The sequence below is a fragment of the Liolophura sinensis genome, chromosome 1 (genome assembly GCF_032854445.1).
Source record: "Liolophura sinensis isolate JHLJ2023 chromosome 1, CUHK_Ljap_v2, whole genome shotgun sequence".
NCBI classification, from domain to species: Eukaryota; Metazoa; Mollusca; class Polyplacophora; order Chitonida; family Chitonidae; genus Liolophura; species Liolophura sinensis.
In genome coordinates, this window is record NC_088295.1 from 77,817,814 (window position 1) to 77,842,822 (window position 25,009).

Genomic DNA, 25,009 nt, shown 5'->3' on the forward strand with positions numbered 1-25,009 from the left:
AACACCAATCAAATAAATAAATAAATAATTTGTAAGCCAAGCCCATGTCTTATCCTATGTTCACATCTGACAGCTTTCAATGCTCTGAAGGCATGTGAAATATTCCACGTTTCACTTAACATGCCGTATCTACTCGATGAAACGGCTGAGAACATTCAGACTACAACAGTCACTTTAATGTTTCTCTGTTGGTTGATGAAACACCGAGTAATGTAACTTGGTAGGTATACTCTGCGTGGCTATTGTAAGATTTGTAACACTCTGAAGACACATCCATGATTTGTAATACCGATAGTTTAAAGATACCATCGTTGATTTGTGATACTCTGAAGATACCGTAGTTCATTGATAATACTCTGAAGACACCAATCCCTGATTTGTAACACTCTGAGGATACTATTGCTCATTAGTAATACTCTTAGCCCAGTTATACAACATCGCACATATAAGACAATAAAACGGTATTAGGAACCTGTAAAATGTCGTACGCCAAATGTACGAGAAAAAAATTCATAGTGGCACCCTCAACATAACAATTCCTGATTTATAACTCTCTGAAGACATCAGCCCTGGTTTGAAAGACTCTGAAGGCACCATAGCTCATCGGTTATTTATTTATTTGATTTGTGTTTTACGCCGTACTCAAGAATATTTCATTTATACGACGGCAGCCAGCATTATGGTGGGAAACTGGGCAGAGCCCGGGGGAAACCCACCACCATCCGCAGGTTGCTGGAAAACCTTTGCCGGAGAGGAAGCCAGCATTAGCTGGACTTGAACTCACAGCGACCATAGCTCATTGGTAACAGTCTAAAGACAACAATATCGGATTAATAATATCCTGAAGACAACAATCCCTGATTTGTAATAATGTGAACACATCACCCACAGGTCTAATGCCCTGAAGACAACGTAGCTACTTTGCAATATTCTGAAGACACTATATCTGATTTGTAACACTCTGAACACATCCCTGGTTTGTAACACTCTGAACACATCCCTGATTTGTAATACTCCGAACACATCCCTGATTTGTAATACTCCGAACACATCCCTGATTTGTAATACTCTGAACGCATCCCTGATGTGTAACATTCTGAAGACAATCCCAGATTTGTAATAGTCTGAAGACAACATATTTTATTGGTAATACTCTGAACCCATCCCTGATGTGTAACATTCTGAAGACAACAATCCCAGATTTGTAATGCTCTGCAGATTAATCCCCTATCTGTAATACTCTAAAAACTTACTTGTAATACTCTGAACACATCCCTGATTTGTAACATTCTGAAAATGAACATTCTAAGGACACCATCGATGATTTGAAATACTCTGGAGATACAATAGTTGATTTGTATTTATTAATTTATTTATTTGATTGGTGTTTTACGCTGTACTCAAGAATATTTCACTTATACGACGGCGGCCAGCATTATGGTGGGTGGAAACCGGGCACAGCCCGGGGCAAACCCACGCAGGTTGCTGGCAGAGCTTCCCACTTACGGTCGGAGAGGAAGCCAGCATAAGTTGGACTTGATCTCGCAGCGACCGCTTTGGTGAAAGGCTCCTGGGTCATTACGCTGTGCTCGCGCGCTAACCGACGGAGCCACGGAGGCCCCTAGTTTATTTGTAATACTTTGAACACACATCCTAGATTTGTGGACAACATCCCTGCTTTTCAATACTCTGAAAACAACCCCTAATTTGTAACAATCTGAAGACATCACTCATATTTCTAATGTTCTAAAGACAACATCTTTGATTTGTAATACTCTGAAGACACCATCGCTGATTTGTAATACTTTGACGACAACATCCCAGATTTGTAACACACTGAAGACACTTCCAAGACTTGTAATAGTCTTAAGACACCATCCTTGATTTGTACTACCGCGATTTCGAAGACAATGTTCCTGAAGTGTAATACCCTGTTTGGGTTGTCATCGGTGGTAGAGTAAAACGTATTTGATGTTCAGGGGGACAGTTAATTAATAAAGTATATTCATTTATTTTTATTGATTCGTGCTAGACACCGTACTCAAGAATATTTTCCTTATCCGACGGAGGCCAGTCTTATTGCGGGATTAAACCAGGCTGGGCCTGGTTGAAACTCACGACCATCCGCAGTTTCCCATGTATGTTACATCTTTTCCTGGTTTTTCGATTGCTTCCTTTTCTGACGATTACACCACAAGACAGGAGATCTTGGTTTTAACATAGTTATGTATAATTTACTAGACAATAGAAGTGCCCAGGGAACTTCAACATTTGATCAAACCCATCACGATGCGTTGTGTGATATCGCTTGAACATCTATCTGAGAACAATTTTGATGAAGGTCTCTTAACTTTGCTGGAGAAAAGTCGGGGTTTCATAATCGAGAGTCTCAATATAAGATTACAAAACACTAACGACTTACTGTTGTTTACGCGCAAAGTGTAACAATACGTGAGAATTTATAGAATATTCGAGTAAATTTCATCCTAAATTTGAACCTGGGTCCATGGGCCCTGAGTAGGCCTACACAACTAGCTTCCAATATCATATAATGTGTATAATAAACAATATAAAACTGAAAGTTAACAATGTATATACTAACAGGTCTTAAATACTTTCTTTACGAATACAGCATAGGAATTTGAACTTCGTAATGTTTAATCGTGCTATCTGCATTACCTCAAGGTTGCGCACTTAATTCTCTCGAGCTGACAATTCCTGATATTCCATCCCTCAGGATACAATACCTGTGTGTGTGTTGCAAAAAATCATCGGAAACAGTTGGCGTTTGTTTTTACATAAAGGTCCCTATATTTCTGGGTAGTGGAGCCGCGCAGGGTTAAATTAAGACTTTGACAAAGGCTCTGAACGCACCCCATCCCATATGCACTTATCCCCCTCCCGCAAGACACAAGTGCACCAACTTACACCCTCCTCTCTCCACAAATAAAATATATAAATATAATCGTATAGAAAGGAGTGTTTTTTGTCTGAATAGATCAGGTATAAAGGACACAGATCGGCAATAAAATGTTTTCATTATACGTAGTCTAAAGGGCTCACAACAGGCTTTGCAGCCCATGTTTACTGCAAGGAATGCTGTGGTTTAACACAACATCCTTTTTAGTCCATTTACACAAGGGTGTTGATCTAATATTGTGTCTAAATGCTGCCAGGGATCATATCTCATGGTTCAGCTAGTTTACTAGCAAAGAAAGTTCGTTCAGTGCACGGCTATTCTTACCCCAGGTTGTTGTCACAATGAAGTATATGAAGTGTTTTCTCAAAGGATTTGACTGGAAGTAAACATATTTGATTTTTGTTTGATTGTAGTTTAAACGCGTACTGAAAAATGTTTTCACTTGTACGAAGGTGGCCAGCATTATGGGTTTTTTTTCCACCATGCTGGCAGCCGTCGTACAAATGAAATCTTTTTGAAGCAGGGTTTACAGTGAAGTCCACAGCAGTTCAGTTGATTGGTTTTACCCTCCTTTAAAACATGTAACACCGCCCAGTATCCAGCATGAAACTATTTTTTTAATAATTACGACGTCATCCGGGGCAATTGGTTCTTGCCGTCGAAACATAGCATATGGCCTTAAACATTATGGATGAGAAAAAGTGTTCTAACTTTTTAACAATTTTCCTTGCAACATTGTGTTGTTACGGGTCACTAACTAAAGGCAAATTTTGGTAGCGAGTACGACTGATTTAACGGAGAGCTGAATATAGGACTCTCTAAAAGAAATAGTCTATAGATGAAACTGCACTACTTGGCCTCTTTGAAAGACCGTTATTCTTAGAATGCTATCTTGATATGAACTGGAGGTAATGCTTTTGATAAACCTTTCAGCTAATGCCACCACGCCCCATGTAGTTGTCCCTTGGTCCCACAGCCGTCACAAAATAAAATTAACACTCGGAAACACCATTTACGACAAAAGGGAGAAAACTTAATGCTGGCGACCATTCCTTAAAAAAATCGTGAAAGAACGGTGTAGCAATGACCTATTTGGCATCATCTCTTGTGAACCAAACCCGGAAAACATTATTCACAATAAAGGCTTCATTCCGACAGCTCATTGGCTGAATGAAGCTCCTTGACATTTAGTGGGTGGCCAAACATGTTGTTGATTTAGCCTCCTGAATTAAGCACTCACTGCCCATGTTATGTCGTCCGTAAAGACTTTTATAAAACCTCGTCTTACTACGTTTTTGTCAATGATGTTTTCCGGGTTGTATTGACACACACACGTTCTTGACAAAAAAAAATTGAAAAAAAAATCGAAATAAAATAAATGTATCACTACCGTATAATAGAAATGACAAGCGTTCAAGAAGTATCGCTGCGCAATACATAGTCCCCAAATGGTTCACTGGTTTTGATAGAAAAATATGTACATTTCAAATATTCGAGTATATAATACAGCATTCCTTCAATAAATTAAAATGCACATGGAGATTATTCATGTGTATTCACGGAATGGTAGGAAATTGCCCGAGGAACAAACTTTGTAGGCAAAAAAGGTAGATCCAACAAATGAAAAATAAACAGCAGCAGTCATAACTTTATAGTTCACCACTTAACTTGAATTTGTCTTCTATCACAGTACACTAAAGAAATCTGCAAAGTTTCAGTTAAAAAGCTAACAGGGTGAAGAAATATATTGTATGCATACTTAATCATGTCTGTATAGTTAATTCACAGTCATCACATCAACAAAGTTCACAGTCATCACATCAACAAAGTTTATACACACAGGTGATGATTTTTAGTGTCAGCTTTAACTCTGGTGCGAAGCAAATCAGAAGGAATGTAAAAAGAAGATTGAAGAGGAAAAGCTTTGGACTCCTTCACTTCTCAACAAGTTTTACTAACACCTTCAGGTAAAGGTATATCGAAGATGATGGGTGGATTCCGGGGTTTGTACTGTAATGTACAGGTTGAGGCGTTGATGTACGTCGTCACTCCATCGGTGGTCACTCCATAACCTGTTAAAACAATCAGACAATGGGAATTAAACAGTGTTTATCTTATCTCTTAACACTTGCTGAAAAAGAAGTAGTATTTGTCAGCCAACCTTAATTTGTAGTATTATCCTCTGATGACATCTAATGACATTTAGCCATCATGCAGGTGTTTATAATTTATATAGGAAATCGGATTTCACCGGTATAAAGTTACTTGCCGACAGTCACAAAACGGTTGCTTCTCCTTTTTACTCTCCATACTGTAGTTTCCTATGCTGTATACCTACATAAGCCGGGATTCTGTTGATGGCATTAACATTCTGAAGACCTCGTCCATTTATATTGTTTTCATATTACTGTTTAATAGATTGATGACAACACATGATTTTGAGTAATTCTAGACCAGTAATGTCTCATTGCATCACTACATCCCGCCCAACACCCAAATTCTCCTTAAATCATAGTGCTCGGAGACGTATAAGTTACAACTAGTTAAACATTTACATAAACAGTTCCTAAATTTCATTCGATTACATGTGACCATCTGCCAACCATATATATATATATATATATATCGAGTGGGCGTAAAAAAATGTTGCATTGCTCCATGAAGTGTGGTTTAGATCAATAGCCGATGGAAAGGGTTATCTCTGGACAAGACGTTGGATATATGAACACTTGCAATCCATGGGCAGCTGAGATACATTTCTTATTATCAACAACTTATATAATTCGATTTGAATACTAATTTCACTCAGTCACCTAAAACATACCATGTGTCTTCCAAAATCATTGAAAACTGATAACTGCTTCCGTTCTAATTTCGTACCTTATAAATTATATACTTTCTTTATACTTCTATGGTGGCTTGTGTTAGACGTCGTTTTGGAAATTGGACTTGCGACTCGCGTCCGTTTTGATTGACCGCTGGTATGGTAATGTCTTTTTTGGTGCATACATTAATAGCAGAGAAGTTTTATACCAGCATGCCTATTCTTGAGACTACAGAATCAGGCCACTGTCTATGTGATCATGGTTTGCCTAATGTTTGACCACACCCACTGCTAAAATGCAAATAAACGAGTCGGTGTCCTCTAAATGTCTTCCACAACATGACCAAGTTAAAGGACCATCCATCATGGAAAGAAAGAACGACAAGACAGTATAACTTCCCGCATAGCGTTGAGATCTCTGAACAAAGCAGCTAAATTGCTATTCATCGGTAAGGTATCTATCTTATACGCTCGTGACGTACGTGGGAAGGTCTTGTAGCAACCTGCAGATGATCGTGGGTTTCCCCCGGGCTTTGTCCGGCTTCCTCCTATCATAATGCTGGCTAGGAATAATTGCTACCACAATTTTGATGTTTTGCACTAAGCAAGACCTGGCAAGGCCAGTGTTTTTCCCACATAACATATAAAGCCGCTGGAGAACATCATGGGTTATCAATTGAGCCTTTCAGCAGATACCTCTGAATATTGCGCATACAGGTCCATTTTAAATTTCACTCTTTGATTCGATCATGTTGTTAAGGGATCACGTCTTTCCCACATAAACACCATACTTTGCTGCTGCGATGTGTGACTCTAAAACCCCACCATTCCCATGAAACGTCAAGCAACTGTTCAGAAATTATCAGGATGTTCAAAACCAAACTGTCATAGTTCGAACACAGTCCTTCAAAGTGTTGCAAAGTTTACATCTGTACAAGATAAAAAAAGGATACTATCTGAAACCGAATTTACTCTTAAGGGGTTAAAGTTTAAAAATATCAAAATTCAAATGTCTGGAATATCATTCGGGCAACCTATTTATGATGAAATGATACAAAAATATAATTACACCACGTGCATTTTTATTGTTTCATACAGCCAAATAGAATGCGAACTGAAGACTTACTATTTTGGTTTCAGATTTGGTTATTGTATAATTTTTCAGCTATAAGGACATGGCTATTATAATAATGATGAAGGAAACCATAGTAAACTACCGACGCTCCTCAACTGATAATAAGAAAAAGCCATTAAAACGATCGGGAATATTTACGTTACTTCTTAATTTACATTATACCTTCATGGACATGTCCAAACACATGGTATTTAGGGAAGATCCGTTGTTGTATTGTGCTCAAAAGCTCCACACAACCAACATGGCTGCCATCAAAGCATTTATCTCCGTGACCTGGGGAAAGGGAATTAAAAAAAATAGTAAATAACCATTATTTATTTATTTGTTTGATTGAGCATAACGCCCTATTCAAGAGTACTTCAGCTATACCACGGCCATATCAGTTAGGTTAAAGGATTTAGCAAACCAAGCTTGAAAAAAAGAAACATGGGGATTTCGCAGGTTGCCCAACAGCCCCATTGACATATATGGCAGCAGCCCAGACAGCCAGACTTTGATAAGGGCACGTGATCTCATAAGTCAATGGCTAATCCCATGATGTAGGAGCAATACTATAGACCAGAAAGCCAGTGAGGGACCCCAAACCTCCATTAAAGATTTGATTCCTTTTCAGCTCGAAACTGTCGAAAATTGATGCTGGTCAGCAAAAAAGGTTAAATTAACAGTTCTTCCTTTATTAAATATATCGCTCTAATTAAGTACCATTTACCATGTACTTAATTGCAAAAAATTCACAGACATCAGTGGCTACATATTTACCTATGGGCGGTCCATGTGTTATCAAAATGTCAACATCTTCTGGGATTTTGTTCCATTTATCCAGACAGGCTTGGCCTCTTGGCAGGTTAAATCCCCAGTCACAAAACTCAGGCTGCCTGAAACACACCAACTCCAGGTATATATCTTCCGTTACTTTAATCATGCAGGCTTCCTCTCCGGTCGTACTTGGGTAGGTCTGTAGATGGTTGTAGGTTTTCCCTGGGCTCTGTCCGGTTTCCTCCCACCATAATGGTAGCCACCGTCATATAAGTGAAATATTGTGTAGTGCAGTTTAAAACACCAAGCAAAATACATAAATAAATCCAGTTTATTTATTTATTTGACATGACAAGGACAATGAAGTGCTATACAAAGATTTTGGTATAATAAAGTCTTGGCTATATAAAGAGACTCGTAAAACTGGATAGGACCAACCACAACTCTTGTGTCCCACGAAAATCTAAGCATGTCTTTATAACAAAGATCTAAAGATGACTGCTTAATGACTGGATTATGCTTTCACAATAGCCTCATCACCTCCAGATTTTAAACAGTACAGAACCTTTTAACCTAGTGTACACATTAAAACAAAAAAATGCATAACAATGCTTTCTTTAACAACCCACAAACACTAGTATTGTTTACACTATGATCTATTCTACTCTTGCTTTGATTTATTCCTCTGTGTATTGTACTTCTAACAGTACATATATATGGTTTTGTTTATCTGATTATGGTTTAATACTTGTTTTATATTTTGCAAACATTATTTTACTGCATAATGTAGCAGAACGACAATGTTTCATTTTGAAAAAAAAAAAAAAATGATTACCCATTACAATCCTTATTTTTACTTTCCAAGTCTGTTTAAGTTTAAATACTGGAGATTGCTATTGCATGTACATACAGTAGACACTTCAAGAGTCTATTACAAAATGTTCTGTCTATCAAGGAATCTTCACAAGATCTATTTTGAATACATAAAAGTCAGTCCTTAGGACTTACTAATTTTTCTAGTATTTACTTGCATGGAACCAACTGTACCAAATAAACTTTGCCAGTTAGTTTACAACATAGGCTGGCCACTCTGAGTGAGTGGTACAGACAAAGACACTTCATAGATTATGTCACATGTTCAAATACAAGACCAACGAGACTACACCAGATTTACACCTGCACGATTGCAGGTACCAGGTGGAGAGTGTGTTGACATTATGTGCAATTCATTCACTTCTTCCTAGCCATATATTTGTTTGCAGCTATATTAAGTCAATCATTCATGACGACTACATAAAACTCCAGTGAAGCATATAAAGTAACTTCTTGTGCAAAAACAAAAAAAAAAAAAAATGAAGCATTAAAATAAACGAAATGTTACTCTTAACAATGTACCCTTCAGAGTACGTGAATACGTCTAAATTATAAAAAACAATTTTATAATAATCCAAGCACTGATACAAAATGCATAATATTTGAAGTAACACATTGGGATATGATGTAATTCATTCCCAAAATAAAGATACACGTCCTCCACGAGCCTTCTTAAGCATGGCTCTAAACTCCCATCAAATAAGTAAATAAATCATTCCCCAATAAAACAATTACAAGGCTCGTCCACCAGTCTAGAGATATTGCCCTTACCATGGCGCCCCATAGATTCTGATTCCATAAACTTCTGCCATGCTATCCTCCAAATACGTACAGTTAGTGAGCAGGGACTTCACTGAGGCTATACCTCTCTCATTAAGATAATCTTCAAACTTTTCCTTCCGGATGTTAAATCGCATTTCCAAGTCATGTCGTTTTGTCTTCACCATGTCATCATCAAATGTCAGATCATGGTTACCAGCTATAACAATTTTATGTTTGTGAGGAAGTTTGCCTAATAGAAAGAAAAAAGAAACAAGTGTAATGAGCATGTATTAACTGTTTTACACAATCAGGGGAGATAACTTCTAAAGCCATTTATTACATGTATTTATTTATTTGATTGGTGTTTTACACCGAACTCATAAGTATTTCACTTATACAACGGTGGCCAGTATTACGGTTGGTGGAAACCTGGCAGAGCAGGGGGAAAACCACGATCATCCGCACGCTGCTGACAGACCTTCCCACGTACGCCATTTATTAAATATTACCACAGGGAGTATATGCAGCGAACACAAAAATGTGGTACAGCTGTAGAGAGATACTTTCTATCATTGCTGACCTTAATATTTGAGAGAGGTTTGATCAACCTCAGTTTTACTCAAACTACTTGTTAATGAGCTTTGCACCAATTTTGAGAACAATTAGACCAACAACAGAACCAGAGAAAAAAACTTTAATATACATGTAAGTTGGTGGGATATGCATCAAATGTGGAGAATTTGCAATATTCCCCTCCTTAAATGTTTGAAAATGTTTGTATGAAGTCTGAAAATAATTTTTCCAGGAACAAACCAGGATAAAATTACCTTGATTAGGTTACTGATATGTGTCAAATCCGCTGAATTTGCAACATTCCCATCTTTAGATATTATGTGTTGGCTACGAAAAGCTTGACAAAGACTGGGCAAAGGGAACTGAGGTTAAACAGGACCTTAACAAATTTCTTAAATTGTTACATGAAAGAATGGGAAAGATGTTGGTGAGGAGACACTGAGGGTAGGATGAATGAAATATTGTTCAAGAGAAGGCTGGAAATCATAACCGACGTGACACAAAGCTGTCAGTGGGTTATTATTTCAACCTTCAATGAGACCAACATGTGTGGTATTCAAACATTTCTTTGTTCAATATTCTACTGGAAATCATAACCAACCAGACACGAAGCTGTCAATGGGTTATTATTTCAACCTTCAATGAGACCAATATGTGTGGTATTCAAACATTTCTTTGTTCAATATTCTACTGGAAATCATAACCAATCAGACACGAAGCTGTCAATGGGTTATTATTTCAACCTTCAATGAGACCAATACGTACGGTATTCAAACATTTCTTTGTTCAATATTCTACTGGAAATCATAACCAACCAGACACGAAGCTGTCAGTGGGTTATTATTTCAACCTTTAATAAGACCAATACGTACAGTATTCAAACATTTCTTTGTTCAATATTCTACTGGAAATCATAACCAATCAGACACGAAGCTGTCAATGGGTTATTATTTCAACCTTCAATGAGACCAATATGTGTGGTATTCAAACATTTCTTTGTTCAATATTCTACTGGAAATCATAACCAACGAAACAGGAAGCTGTCAATGGGTTATTATTTCAACCTTCAATGAGACCAATATGTGTGGTATTCAAACATTCCTTTGTTCAATATTCTACTGGAAATCATAACCAACGAAACAGGAAGCTGTCAATGGGTTATTATTTCAACCTTCAATGAGACCAATACGTACGGTATTCAAACATTTCTTTGTTCAATATTCTATTGGAAATCATAACCAACCAGACAGGAAGCTGTCAATGGGTTATTATTTCAACCTTTAATAAGACCAATACGTACGGTATTCAAACATTTCTTTGTTCAATATTCTATTGGAAATCATAACCAGCCAGACACGAAGCTGTCAGTGGGTTATTATTTCAACCTTCAATGAGACCAATATGTGTGGTATTCGAACATTTCTTTGTTCAATATTCTACTGGAAATCATAACCAACCAGACACGAAGCTGTCAATGGGTTATTATTTCAACCTTCAATGAGACCAATATGTGTGGTATTCAAACATTTCTTTGTTCAATATTCTACTGGAAATCATAACCAACCAGACACGAAGCTGTCAATATGTTATTATTTCAACCTTCAATGAGACCAATACGTACGGTATTCAAACATTTCTTTGTTCAATATTCTACTGGAAATCATAACCAACCAGACACGAAGCTGTCAATATGTTATTATTTCAACCTTCAATGAGACCAATACGTACGGTATTCAAACATTTCTTTGTTCAATATTCTACTGGAAATCATAACCAACCAGACACGAAGCTGTCAATATGTTATTATTTCAACCTTCAATGAGACCAATATGTGTGGTATTCAAACATTTCTTTGTTCAATATTCTACTGGAAATCATAACCAACCAGACAGGAAGCTGTCAATGGGTTATTATTTCAACCTTTAATAAGACCAATACGTACGGTATTCAAACATTTCTTTGTTCAATATTCTATTGGAAATCATAACCAACCAGACACGAAGCTGTCAATGGGTTATTATTTCAACCTTCAATGAGACCAATATGTGTGGTATTCAAACATTTCTTTGTTCAATATTCTACTGGAAATCATAACCAATCAGACACGAAGCTGTCAATGGGTTATTATTTCAACCTTCAATGAGACCAATATGTGTGGTATTCAAACATTTCTTTGTTCAATATTCTCCTGGAAATCATAACCAACCAGACACGAAGCTGTCAATGGGTTATTATTTCAACCTTCAATGAGACCAATATGTGTGGTATTCAAACATTTCTTTGTTCAATATTCTACTGGAAATCATAACCAACCAGACACGAAGCTGTCAATGGGTTATTATTTCAACCTTCAATGAGACCAATATGTGTGGTATTCAAACATTTCTTTGTTCAATATTCTATACATTTTTATATCTTGACAATATTATGATTTTGTGCATTGAGCCTTTTGGCCTTCACAGATATGTAAATAACATTACATCATACATGGTGTCTTGTGTGATGTAGGAATGTTGATAAAACATGTATTATGACATCATCCTGCTGAGCTCAGATTGGAAAATGCTTCTTTTTCGACATGGCCTCTGGGTGTGAAATATCCAAATGAAATAACAAAAGTGATATCTAACATTTGAAATGAAGGAAATCCTGACAATTCACCTACAAGTATATATAAATGGTTAAATAAACTAGTATTAATTTATACATTTAAATATTATCTTACCCAAAAACTCATTAAACTTCTCAATTTCAAACGGCAAGCCAACATTTGTAATATCTCCAGCATGTAGCAACACATCTCCTTCTGGAATGAAATCTTGGAGCCTCTCCACACGTGCATGTGTGTCCGAAATGCACACAAAGCGCACCTTGTCAATCTGCACAGGAGTGTCAGGATCAAGGGGGGTAACTTTAGATATACTTTGTTTCACCTGAAGTTTTTGCCAAGCTTTAGTTGGGTTCTTGGTAAGCGGGTGAACAGTTATCTTAGCCATTTTTATTTAATAATCTTCAGTCCAAATCTATCACATCAAGTTGTCTGTTGCCTCCTGCTTGGGTTTCCTGAAACCACATCCCTATATCCAGCTGAAATGAAAAAAAAAAGTCAGAATATTTAAGAAAAAGACCATTATGACAAATGATATTCTTAGGGCATACTAATCATATTACTCAGAGACCTGATTTATGACCTATTCCAAACATACTGTACTCAAAAATAGAACACTCCCTAAATCTAAAGTGTGTTACATTCATTATTTTCTAATATGTTTCAGTACAATATTATTTATTTATCTATTTATTTAGTATTTTATGCTGTACTCAAGAATATTTTGCTTATACGACAGCGGCCAGCATTATGGTGGGAAGTAAACAGGGCTTACAACAACTGCATTGGTGAGAATGGTGTCAGCAATAAGTCCTTCTAAAGGAGATATTATCACTGTCCCATGGGGCACGTCCTTCATGCATCACAATAGCTTCCCGTCGTTCAGTGATCAATACTAGCAAACCAGGTGTGGGTATTGCTTATGCTGTCTATCACATTTCCACTCAATTTCAAAATTTTCTTTAACTCACAATATGCAAGTAGCATTGCAACTTAGAAAATGTCATTCCGAAAACAGGTAAATAACTTAGAGTTTAAAGTTTGTGAAAGTGATTCATACTTTGCACTTCATGTGACAGTCATATCCCATCCAATCCAAAAACATTTGCTGGAGCTGCTCTAATATTGTCTCGACTAACCCCAAAGATTGGTTTCCTGCTTTTCATTTATTTGCCTGGGCTAATAACACTGATCAAAGTTTTAAGCTAAAATGACAATTAATCTTTAAGACAGAAGATACTTCCTTCATGATGTAGGTGAAAATAATTTTGAAATAAATTTCAGATACCAGAGCAGTGATAAATTTCTGAACATTAAACAGTGGTGACAGAGAAATAGCTTGTTGTACATGTAATTTATTCGTATGACTTAAAATATCCCTTTGCTTCCAGTCTAGTTCTGCAGTGGGGTAAGTCTTATTGAGAAACGCAGTTGTGAGAGTTACGCAGGGAAACAGACCCAAATGTGTCAGACTGATGGTAAGGAACATTTACCACTATCTGCATGTCCCAACAAATTTACTAATTAATGCAATGACACAATTTGACAAAAAATGAACATTTTCATGGCCTACTCCACTGCGGCTGCCATCTCAATAAGTCACAAACTGCTATGGTTCTGGTTTGGAAAATGTGAGTATTTTTCATGACCAGATGTGATTGTCTCGAACTCTTTTGGTTTGGCAAGTCAGTGTAAAGTTTTAGTTAATTACAAAGCTTGAGACCACGCGGTTCATGTCGATTTACGCAAGGGAAGATTTAATGCACATGTGAACAGCAGAAAATGCTCCTTATCATCAATCCGACACATTTGGGAATGTTTCTCTTGAATGCTCGATAAGAGTTACCCCACACCACAACTATATCCAGTTAGAAGCACATAAACACGCCATAACATAAATTTCCTGAATTATGACACAGCTGTATGTATTAAGCTGCTTTTTGCCTCGTTGCGTATAATGTGACATTCACAATGATTTTCAATCATAATGGTGTATGTTTTTACTCAATGTCAACACACCTGTGTCTGTAGAGCTTTTTGATTAGCAAGTCATACATATAGCTGTGGGGCTCTCCTTCAAGACGGCTATGAGGATCAAGGGGGAACAACTCTGGTCACGTTCTGTTACAGCACCGGTTAACCAGTTTTGCTTTAATGCTATATTTTGTATTGCATGCCAGTAAAAAATTACAAAGTTTTATTTCCTTCCACGTTATGCAAGATTCATCTTACACATACTACCTGAGGTAGAAGCTGTTATTACCACTGCCAAACAGACTAAGAGTGAGACAGGGGAAATCTCACTTCTCAGGACAAAACAAGTTACTCGCTGATCTCCGCTGAACCCAAGATGGCCGTCGTTGAGGTCAAAAGATCGAAACACTGTCAACAGTTCCTTCCTTAACTTACTGAAACAGCTACATAATTATGTTAACATGAGAAGCTGATAAAAGAAATCCAGCCATTAGAAAAACGGCTTACCAAAAACTTTGATCGGGCAATTGTATGTAAGGTGTCGTAAATTGCCGCTCCAGATGTTGTGGCGCGTCCGAGGCTTAGTCGGGGTGTGGGTGGGGGGTGTGGCGGAGGGGGGGAGGGGTTGATGGTATCCTAGGATACTGGTATGACGCAACTCTTAACGTACATTGCCTACCGCAATCTTCAACTTTTCCGGACGCGGTCTTTATTGTTTATTCACTCCAAGACATAGTAAAATTATGACCTCGATTTACTGGACTGAAAAACTTCACCACATCGATGTCTGTAAATAACAGAAATTTATTTTGCTAGTTTGAAATTTGAAAAGGGAATTTCTTTGCTGCAAGTGAAACGGATGAATCTTCGCAACATTTGATAAATATGCCAATGATAATTGAAATATTGGTAACTTTCATAAAACTAAATCTGACCACAGTAGTTCTTTGAATATTGTTTATTTTCGGTATGGTGCAAAATGGTACATAAATATATTTGTCATAATCTTAATACAAGCCCCTGCCAAAATAGGCATGTCAAAATAAGTAATCGTGAAAGGAGCGGAAACCGCTAATCAAGTAACGCTTAGCCTGCGGTCCTTCGACTTCTACGATGTTTACAAACGTACATTTATCACGTGATGATCTTGGCCCAATGGTGTAGTCGGAATTTCGACATAGCGGTCCAAGATCCTTCCGTTCTGAAATTTCATAAATGTTTGCATCATCTCTCCAGCTGTTTTTCTAGTCCTTTACAGAGCTCTTTCGCCCAATGTATAGGTCGCAATTTCCAGAGAAAACATGTCTGTGAGGGTGGTTCTTACGCTGTACAAGTGTGTCGGTGGCCCTTTGTGCAGAACTCGGACCGTAACAGCATACCACAGTATCAGAGCACCACAAGCACTGGTGAGATATTGCGTCTTGGTGATAGGGTTAACATCACGTTATTTGGATTCGGGTTAGCGTTTCTACGTATGACTGATGTCATAAATTTAAAAATTTGAATATATATTTATATCTGTGTTTGAGCGTTCCATACACCAACGAGATATAAAGAATTGGGTTGTAGCATGTGAGCTGGGTAGCCTGTGTCCGTTTTCGTTGTTTTAAATGCACCGTGGTGGTTACAGAGGTTGTCAAGGGCGTTGTGGGGCGACCGGAAGGACAGGTGCCCGTTCCGTAGCATACCAGTATACAGTAATAAACCGTAGTATTTAAAGACGAACGTTAGCTGTTTTTGTGAAAGCTGCGATTAAGATCTGCGATTCTATCTTATAGTCCACCTATCGCGCCCATTGCCAACCTGCTCACAGTGACAGATCTACTGCGAAATGACGCAAGGGCTTCCCCGGTGTGCGGTTGAAGTTGTTTATATGTAATAGGTGTAGCCGATGAAATAAGCCCATCAAAAAATTTTCTTTTCTAACCATCAGCCTACTGTATCCCGTTAAATGCACAGGATAATATCCCTTTCCGTCTAATGTTGGTATTTGAAACAAGTTTTGTCCTATGGATTATACCGTGAATCTCTGACAGTGTTTTTAATAGACATTTAACACGAAACTAAACTGATAAACAGGTGCCCCCCCCCCCAACTCACCCATTTTTGAATGTAATATTACAATATGCTGTTAGCTGAAGTAAACAGCATTGTGCTTTCATTGGTAGAATATAATATATAATTTATATATAAATATAATGTATATAGATTTACTATAATATATTTAAACTGATAATATATATAGCTTGACAAAATATGAAGAAATATAAAAAAAATTTCTGGGTGGTTCAGATTATTTTCTCTTAATAAACTTTCTTTGTTAAGCTCTAAAAAAACATTGAATGACAGGAATCATGGCATATGGTTTTCAGCACAAGTGTTTTAAGGCAGGCAATATGTTAGAAGCCGTGAAATATAATGGTGAATGATGCAGAGTTCCAATAAACTTCCAAACTTTGTACACATAAAAAGATGGTTATGTGTACCAATACGATACTTTGTTATAGCTTACAACTCTCTAATTAGGCATCAAAAAAGTGGGAATGATTTTGGTTCATGTAATCATATTTTTATTATGAAGGGAATTTCCTCAGGAAAACGCCTTAAAATAGCCTTCTTATGACTGTACTTTTGTCTTCTGGTAAAAGAAAAAGTATAAATCACATCACTCCAGTTTTTCACAGGCATATTCTTTAGTAATTGTACTTCATATTCACTAAAGTTTTCCTCCATTTTATACATGAAAAAAATATACCTATCCTTTTGCACCGAAGTGGGACATAGTATTCAAATTACTTAATATGCATGCTAAGCTTCTTTATTCCAACAAAAAAGCTTCAACTTCAAGTGTTAGCAAGAATATGCCGGCTATGTTATTCCCCTAACTGAGGTCACTGCTAGTTTTTACCTCATCTGTCAGTCCCTTTGTTTGTTTGGCTATCCCACCTTAAGTTTTACTTGCCTATTTGTTACCTGTAAGGTTTTCAACTGAAACTTTGCACAGGTGTCCGTTGTAAATTTTGATACAGAACAAGTTCGATATTGGCGATGTTTTGTGAATTTCTGCTGTTTTTTGTTTTCTTTGTATTATGCCAGTTTCACTCAATATATAACCGGGTGTTCCACACATTTTCCAGTTACTTTATAATGCATTTCACTGAAAGTTGGTATGCATCTTTATTATGATATTGAACATGGCAGATTTATTTTGGTGATGATATAAGGATTATTGGTCAAGTTATTTTATAAGAAAGACCAATGAGCTTTTTCCTTTGAGAATTACGCCAGGTGCATTTTTCTACCATTAAAGTTCTATGCATAGTAGCCTAATGAGTTAAACATGGTTATGCTAACTATTCAACATCTAACAGAGGTCCCTTTCAAATCCTCTTCCTCTCCACACATAGAACTTAGCAATAGCGTTTGATTCTATGTCATTTTTTTCGCTAAATATTTCTATTGACTTTGATGGTCTGGATCACTTGTGGCATGGCGTAAGCAACGTATAGTCATAAGCAGTTCATGTCACGAGGAAGACAAAAGGTGCACACTTTGCCAACAGGCACTCTGGCGAATTGATGGAAATGGCATCCAGCAAAATAAATTTTACAGTCTCCTTGTGAAAAGATGGATGATTTTTCAGTTGATTCCATTTTATGAAATATGTTAATAATATGTTAAAAATCAAAAAAAAATCTGAATTCTCAGATTAAAAATATTTTTTGAACAACACTTTTAGTTTACTTTTGAGTATGATATTTTTGTTAAAGATTTGAAATTTACATATCAGTTATGTTCCTTGCATGTTTATCCCTATGTGCACATCAGAATTCAGGTTGAGTAGTCATTTATTGTCATTCTTTGTCTTTTATTGTCATTCTTTGTCTTTTATTGTCATTTATTACCTTATTTTGTCAGTAGGCTATACGACATGCGGCAACAAAATCTGATGTTGAGGAAAACATAAAAAAGTTCAGGGATGGAGATTACAATACAATACCTGACCCTGAAAAGTTGGCTCATTTCAGGTAAACTTTTGGATAATTTTTCACCTTATGAACTTTACGGGTGTTGCGTAACCATGACTTCATTTATCACACCAGTGCAACCAATCCTTCATATGTTGGTAATTATGGTAGTGTGATATTTGTTCTTTTCATACTATTTAACAAGGGAAGTTTCTATCAACAAAATTTTCCTTTGAAAGAAAATGTGCTTACATATAACATTCATACAATTTATGGTTTTTATCACTATTGTATATAAACTCTCATTTTGCTTTCTCTGCATTCAGGGTTTCAGATGGGGGAAAACAAATTGACACACAAGCCATTGAGAAACTGCCGATGGGTACTCACACGCTGCCACACCCAATTTGGTAAGAACTAACCACACTCCTTTATCTGTACGCTTGATGTTAATTTCTATTTCCATTACCAGAAGAGGGATTTCAGTACGAATGGCCTCTAAAAATGGTTTAACTTTCTTTTTTTTTTTTTTTTTTTTTTTTCGAAAATGTTTCTTTTCCTTTTTTAGGTCTGAAAAAGAGTTGACTAGTGTGAAGATAACCCATAAAGAACCAGAAGGCTTTGTAGACAAGGTGATTCATTTTGCTTCCTTGCAGTATGTATTCATGTATAATGTGTCACATTACATACGATTCACGTCTTCATGGATTATATACTGTACAACACAAAATCACTACATATGTCACTATAATGGCAGTTATGTGCTGAGCCCTTTACCACATTTTGACAGGTAAACTGAATTTTCAGCCTGTTTATCTACATTTCTTCAATTTGTACAAGTTCATGCACATTTGTAACCACCCCATGTGAAATGTCTTTTATCATATTTACCTCCAAAATGTTGTTTGTTTAAAATCAAGCAATTAACCCACAACAGGGTAGCCATATTTAATAATGAAAGTATCCCATTTTCAGGCAGCCTATTCTGCGGTCAAGATGTTGAGATTTGGGTTTGATGTCTTCTCAGGTTTCAAGTTAGGAAAGAGAAACGAGAGGAAATGGCTGATGTAAGTACAAGAGGATGTCCATGAATAACTAGTGGACAGATTTATCTTATAGAGACGAGAAAACAACCTACCTATCTGTGACTCCCTCTTATCAGTTAGCAATGAAATCCACCCTCTTACGATTTTTTTATTTTCATTTTCAACACAACAAATAAATAGACATTGACTTCCATATTTTGTACTCTAGTCTTTGCACTCAAATTGATGACTACATGTATCACATTTTGGTTTTCTTCATTTTGATGACTGTATATGTATCAGATTTTAGCCTTCTTCATTTTGATGACTGTATATGTATCATATTTTAGCCTTCTTCATTTTGATGACTGTATATATATCATATTTTAGCCTTCTTCATTTTGATGACTGTATATGTATCATATTTTAGTTTTCTTCATTTTGATGACTGTATATGTATCATATTTTAGTCTTCTTCATTTTGATGTATCAGATTTTAGTTTTCTTCATTTTGATGACTGTATATGTATCATATTTTAGCCTTCTTCATTTTGATGACTGTATATGTATCATATTTTAGCCTTCTTCATTTTGATGACTGTATATGTATCATATTTTAGTTTTCTTCATTTTGATGACTGTATATGTATCATATTTTAGCCTTCTTCATTTTGATGACTGTATATGTATCATATTTTAGCCTTCTTCATTTTGATGACTGTATATGTATCAGATTTTAGTTTTCTTCATTTTGATGTATCATATTTTAGTTTTCTTCATTTTAATAACTCTGTATGTATCATGTTTGTGCCAGGCGTATTTGCTTCCTGGAGACTGTGGCCGGGGTACCTGGCATGGTGGCAGCCATGACACGGCATCTCCATTCTCTCAGAAGGCTACGGAGAGATTATGGTTGGATTCACACTCTCCTCGGTGAGCCTCAGACCCTGAAGAAGTTTTATACCTACTTTGGAATGATTCACAATCTTATTATTGTTGTCTCTCAGACAACAAAGGCCTAGTTTAATTCATCAGTGAATTGCGGAATCATTCTGTAATGTTACCTGCTTATCAGAAACAAGACATTAACTTCCTGATCAACATTTTGAGATTTCATGCAAAATGAGAATCTTATATGTCATTTTTAATCTGCTTCAGAAAACTTTATTGTAGAATCGCGACGGTATGTCATGTCCACCCAGACAATTCTCAAGCTTAAACCTATGATAGGAAGCGGAAATGCAAACTGCCTGTCTTCTGGATAGTTGTTTATATTAGATCTCATTAGGTAAGGCTTACTATGTTTTATATCACTGAGGTAATCATGAACTCACCTTGACTATTGGTGACTTGTTTTCTATCTTCTCTTTAATGGCATGTTTTCTTTGTCTCATTCAGAGGAAGCAGAAAATGAGCGGATGCATCTGATGACAGCCATGCAGTTGAAGAAACCGTCTCTTGTATTTAGACTGTCTGTTGTGTTTGCTCAAGGTAAATGAAGACTTGTTTGGACTGATATGATGGAGAATCTTTCCTGCTTACAGTAATTACGTTCCAAATCGTTTAGTCTGTTATTCCTTCATGTCTTCTTGCGATGACATTTAGGGAACAAAAAAGTAGCGTTTTACTCATGCATTGCAAGAGAACTTTGTTCAGTTCAGCTTCAGATGTTAGCCATTTCACGATAAAGGGTATCTTATTCATGTAGTGTTTTGGATAACTCTTATGATTGAGACCATTCTATCATACGCACGTCATTATCCGTTCTCTATATATATTTGAATACCGACGGTACTTGGGAAGGCCTGTCAGCAATCTGCAGATGGTCGTGGGTTTCCCCCGAGCTCTGCCTAGTTTCCTCCCACCATAATGCTGGTCGCCGTCGGATAAGTGAAATATTCTTGAGTATAGCGTATAACACCAATCAAATAAATAAATAAATAAAATTATATTTGAATATTATATATGTTCTTTACAGGTGTGTTTGTTACCATGTTCAGTGCTGGCTACCTAATCAGCCCCACCTTCTGTCATCGCTTTGTTGGGTACCTGGAAGAAGAGGCAGTCAAAACCTACACAAAATGCTTAGAGGTATTCGTTTTGACACAAAAGTACACATGTGAAGGATAAACAAAAGATTAATAAAACGAAACTTCAGAATTCAAACAACGGTAGAACTACTTTACTACGATTGTGTCGTTACCCTATACACCAGCACAGCGGAGGCAGATTTTACCAGGACACAATCCTAATATTACTCTGGGTCATGTGATACACTGCACTGACGATTAACCCTGATTTGGAATTCAATATTTGTTTGGTAGAGGTCTGGAGGATACTATCTTGCCGCAGAGTCTTTGAAAATCTGCAGAATTTTTGTTTTGGCGCATTATTCAGAAGTTTTGGAATACTGAGAAAACTGGGCGGGATCTTGATTTTGAGTATTAATCAGTATTGTTTGTACAGTCTCCTTTTTAGGTAGGCAGTGTACAGTGTTTGATCATTCATGACTGTTTTGGCCATTTCAGGACATTGACAATGGGCCAATGACCCACTGGAAAACACACCCTGCACCGGAATTGGCCGTCAGATATTGGCAGCTTGCGGTAAGAACCTTTTGTTTTTACTGTAACTCAAAATCTTTATTTAATGTCACCTCACCGAGTACCTGACAGACTCTGAGATGTAAAATCGAAACAGATTAGCAGAAGCTAGATGTTGAATAGGCATGGTGCTATAGTACCTAACGAAGGATAATGTACCCACTGAACCAACGAGTCTTTCTTTTCTTCATGCTATGGTTTTTCGACGTGACTTTGCTGTTATATGCGGTCTGCATCATTGCAGGGTATGTATGATGTTTTTCAAGCAATGTACATCTGTCTTCCCTGTTTCAGCCTGACAGCACCATGAGGGATGTAATCTTAGCCATTCGGGCAGACGAGGCACATCACCGAACAGTTAACCATACCTTGGCTTCATTAAAGGAGGACGATTATAACCCTTACAAGCCTGGAAAATAGCAGGCTTTTGTATTTTGTGCACCTCAAAGTTAATGAGACGTACTCACCAGCAGTGGACACCAGCAGTGCTATTAGTTAAATACCACTCCCACTCGAACGGTTAGCCTTCCAAAAACCAGGAGCGCCAGTGGTTTATATTGGCTACTGTTATATTGTGTGCTGGTTTATCGGTCGTGCTAGACAGTGGAATCTTTCTGTCAGTATCTTTGCAAATCAAGACGGTGATAACTGCGGTACAAATGCAAACACCAGCATCCCTCTCTACCATTAGCACAGTGACACCTTCCCTTCAAAACCATGACAGGGACACATTTCCATAGGATAAGGTCTGATGATTGGTTAGCAGATGCATCATATTCTATTACTATAAGCACACGAGGTGTTGCTTCAATCTCAGCCTGGGAGAGGAAACCCACGAGCTTCCCTGCCTCTCGTATAGTCGCTAAATGATCTTGCATAAAGCAGTTGGAGATCACTTGCCACACACCAGTATGGCGTACATACTGAGCTCGTTCAATGGGTGAAAATCTGTGCGTCACAGATTGAAAACTCAGTTTCTTAACAAAGACCGATGGTTATCTTCTGGGAATTTTCCCCAATAAGTAATTGTAATTAGGAGAGTGAAACCTTCCCCTAAAAAAACAGTGATCTAACACAATTGAAAACAAAGCAATTACACGTTCCCTTCTAGGTAGAACACAGAAAATATCCATTATAGTATGATTCGTCAAATTATCTGAAAGGAGAAAATTGTACCTCACTGTAAAAAGCAAGATTGCTTCTTTGTCGATGTCTACCTGTTGACTAGCGCTGAAATATTGCCTGTGTGGCGTTAAGCCATAATCACTTATTCATTCTACCTGTTAACACTCAGCAAAATATAGCAATGAGGCATTGCTGAGTACAGTAATTTCAAGCCTGAGACTCAAGACTGAGATACTGTAGTATCAATATTTATTTAGTATCAATATTTATTTGAAGGTGGTATTGGTGATGTTGTCTGTCTAATATTGTGCCTGGTATTGGTTTTGATACAAATTTCTATTAGTTCATTCATCATGATTATCGCATATTTTACGGACCTATAAAGCCTCACTGGAACAAAAACACTCTCATAAATGTCCCTTTTCTCCACATTTCTTGTGCTTTTTAGACTTTTTTGTATGTTTTTGTAAGGTTTTGTTTGTGTATGTCTGGAAACGTTTGTACGTTATGATAATTGTTTGGTATAAATATGGTTTGTCCTTAACATTTACCTGTACTTGTTATTTAACTTTGGTGCTTGTAAATATACCTGGGTAACAGTTTCCCTTAGCATGTCAGGTTTAAGACATAGTGATACGGAATCGTCTTTCATTTCAACAAAACATATTTGTGGCTTTTGAAAATATGTCTGCATGCAATACATAGCCTTTGTCTTCTTGAGAAAGAACGATCAGAAGAATATGTATTTTCTGGTTATTAATCATTAACTGGTTTTATGAGAGCGGAGAATGTTTTTAATTGGACAAACCTAATAAAGTTGCACCCAGCGATATCTAATTATAGTTATTGACTTCACAATTTCTGTCTGACTCCTGATACTTCTGTTAATTTACAATTTTCAGTATGTTCAATTTTAATGCGGAACTTTTCCCCACTAAAGTTTCCCCGCAAAGGCAATAAACATTAACACCAAATATACAAAAACAAGAAGCTCATCGAACTATTTACAGCAGTGCGTTTATTTTATAAAGTATGCAACCATGAAATGTTTATCCCCAAAAAAGTCTGGATTGCAGTATACTCCAACAACAGCCCTTCTCAGACACACTATGGCGTGTATCAGTCTAAAGTCTGCGAAATGCGAAGGACTGCGTCGGGATTTTTTTTTGCATCCTTGTAAACTTTTAACAAAAAATGACGTAAATATGTGCAAAACATGGCATTACATGTATAAAGCATGGTCAAGCTGTACGCGATAAAACTTCCTAATTTAGTCCAGCAAACATCTATAGTACACCGGCGTCTGAACGACGTCAAACTGACGCCAGTTACACAGTATTTGTACAGGTTTTGTGCGCGCCTAAATACATGTAATAACGTGAGAAAAGACGTCGCTCAATAATAAAAAAAAATAAAGCTTCACAACTCATCCTGATATTATTTACATTCCCAATCACATAGTCAAATTTGCAGATATCTTTTTCAGCCTCACTGTAAATCTCACTTTGTTACAAGAGCACATTTGCAACCCTGCAAGATTTATCAATCTGCTAATCAACCAACTTTACCTTTCAAGCTGTAAATCTTGTTTGGTTACAAGTGCTCATTTGTTACCATTCAAGGTTTACATGTTCGATTCTGCTTATCAACCAACTTGACTATTCTAGCAGTAAATCTTATCTGGTTACAAGTGCACATTTGTAACCTCGTAAGATTTACCATTCTACTATATACTTCGACAATCTCCCAGTTTCTTCTGGAACACGCGTGCAGAGCCACGACAACCGTGCTCGCCTATTCGCTAAATGTAAATGAGCTATGTATATATATATATATATATATATATATATATATATATGTATG

The 25,009-nt window shown here is 36.9% G+C and overlaps 2 protein-coding genes across 6 annotated transcripts; one reads left to right on the forward strand and one right to left on the reverse strand.

Moving 5' to 3' along the window:
* Window positions 1–2,918: 2,918 nt before the first annotated feature.
* Window positions 2,919–15,020, reverse strand: LOC135461580 (metallophosphoesterase MPPED2-like). Of its 2 annotated transcripts, none has more exons than XM_064738744.1 (6): window positions 14,933–15,020; window positions 12,569–12,930; window positions 9,280–9,520; window positions 7,639–7,754; window positions 7,042–7,152; window positions 2,919–4,992 (listed from the first exon to the last, which is right to left on the reverse strand). In XM_064738744.1, exons 2-6 carry the CDS (start codon window positions 12,837–12,839, stop codon window positions 4,862–4,864), a joined length of 870 nt encoding a protein of 289 aa, XP_064594814.1. In that variant the 5' UTR covers window positions 12,840–12,930; window positions 14,933–15,020; the 3' UTR covers window positions 2,919–4,861. The 2 variants fall into 2 exon arrangements, with proteins under 2 accessions (XP_064594814.1, XP_064594815.1); XM_064738745.1 differs by lacking the exon at window positions 14,933–15,020 and adding an exon at window positions 14,693–14,802.
* Window positions 15,021–15,603: 583 nt separating this feature from the next.
* On the forward strand, window positions 15,604–23,988 carry LOC135461579 (uncharacterized). Of its 4 annotated transcripts, none has more exons than XM_064738739.1 (10): window positions 15,604–15,831; window positions 18,347–18,453; window positions 18,720–18,803; window positions 18,962–19,025; window positions 19,369–19,460; window positions 20,233–20,351; window positions 20,817–20,909; window positions 21,397–21,509; window positions 21,947–22,024; window positions 22,316–23,988. In XM_064738739.1, the coding sequence occupies exons 1-10, from the start codon at window positions 15,727–15,729 to the stop codon at window positions 22,439–22,441; spliced, it is 981 nt and encodes a 326-aa protein (XP_064594809.1). In that variant the 5' UTR covers window positions 15,604–15,726; the 3' UTR covers window positions 22,442–23,988. The 4 variants fall into 4 exon arrangements, with proteins under 4 accessions (XP_064594809.1, XP_064594810.1, XP_064594811.1 ...); XM_064738740.1 differs by having other exon boundaries at window positions 15,700–15,831; window positions 18,344–18,453; XM_064738741.1 differs by lacking the exon at window positions 15,604–15,831 and adding an exon at window positions 16,101–16,276 and having other exon boundaries at window positions 18,344–18,453.
* The last annotated feature ends 1,021 nt before the right edge of the window (window positions 23,989–25,009 follow it).

Excerpts from the sequence above, each read along its gene's own strand:
- LOC135461579 (XM_064738739.1), top strand. The coding sequence starts at position 15,727 with ATGTCTGTGAGGGTGGTTCTTACGCTGTACAAGTGTGTCGGTGGCCCT. Across the intron at positions 18,454-18,719 it reads GAAAAGTTGGCTCATTTCAG|GGTTTCAGATGGGGGAAAAC; the intron begins GTAAACTTTTGG and ends CTCTGCATTCAG. Across the intron at positions 21,510-21,946 it reads CCTACACAAAATGCTTAGAG|GACATTGACAATGGGCCAAT; the intron begins GTATTCGTTTTG and ends TGGCCATTTCAG.
- LOC135461580 (XM_064738744.1), bottom strand. The coding sequence starts at position 12,839 with ATGGCTAAGATAACTGTTCACCCGCTTACCAAGAACCCAACTAAAGCT. Across the intron at positions 9,521-12,568 it reads GAAGTTTAATGAGTTTTTGG|GCAAACTTCCTCACAAACAT; the intron begins GTAAGATAATAT and ends TCTTTCTATTAG. Across the intron at positions 7,755-9,279 it reads AGAATCTATGGGGCGCCATG|GCAGCCTGAGTTTTGTGACT; the intron begins GTAAGGGCAATA and ends GGTGTGTTTCAG.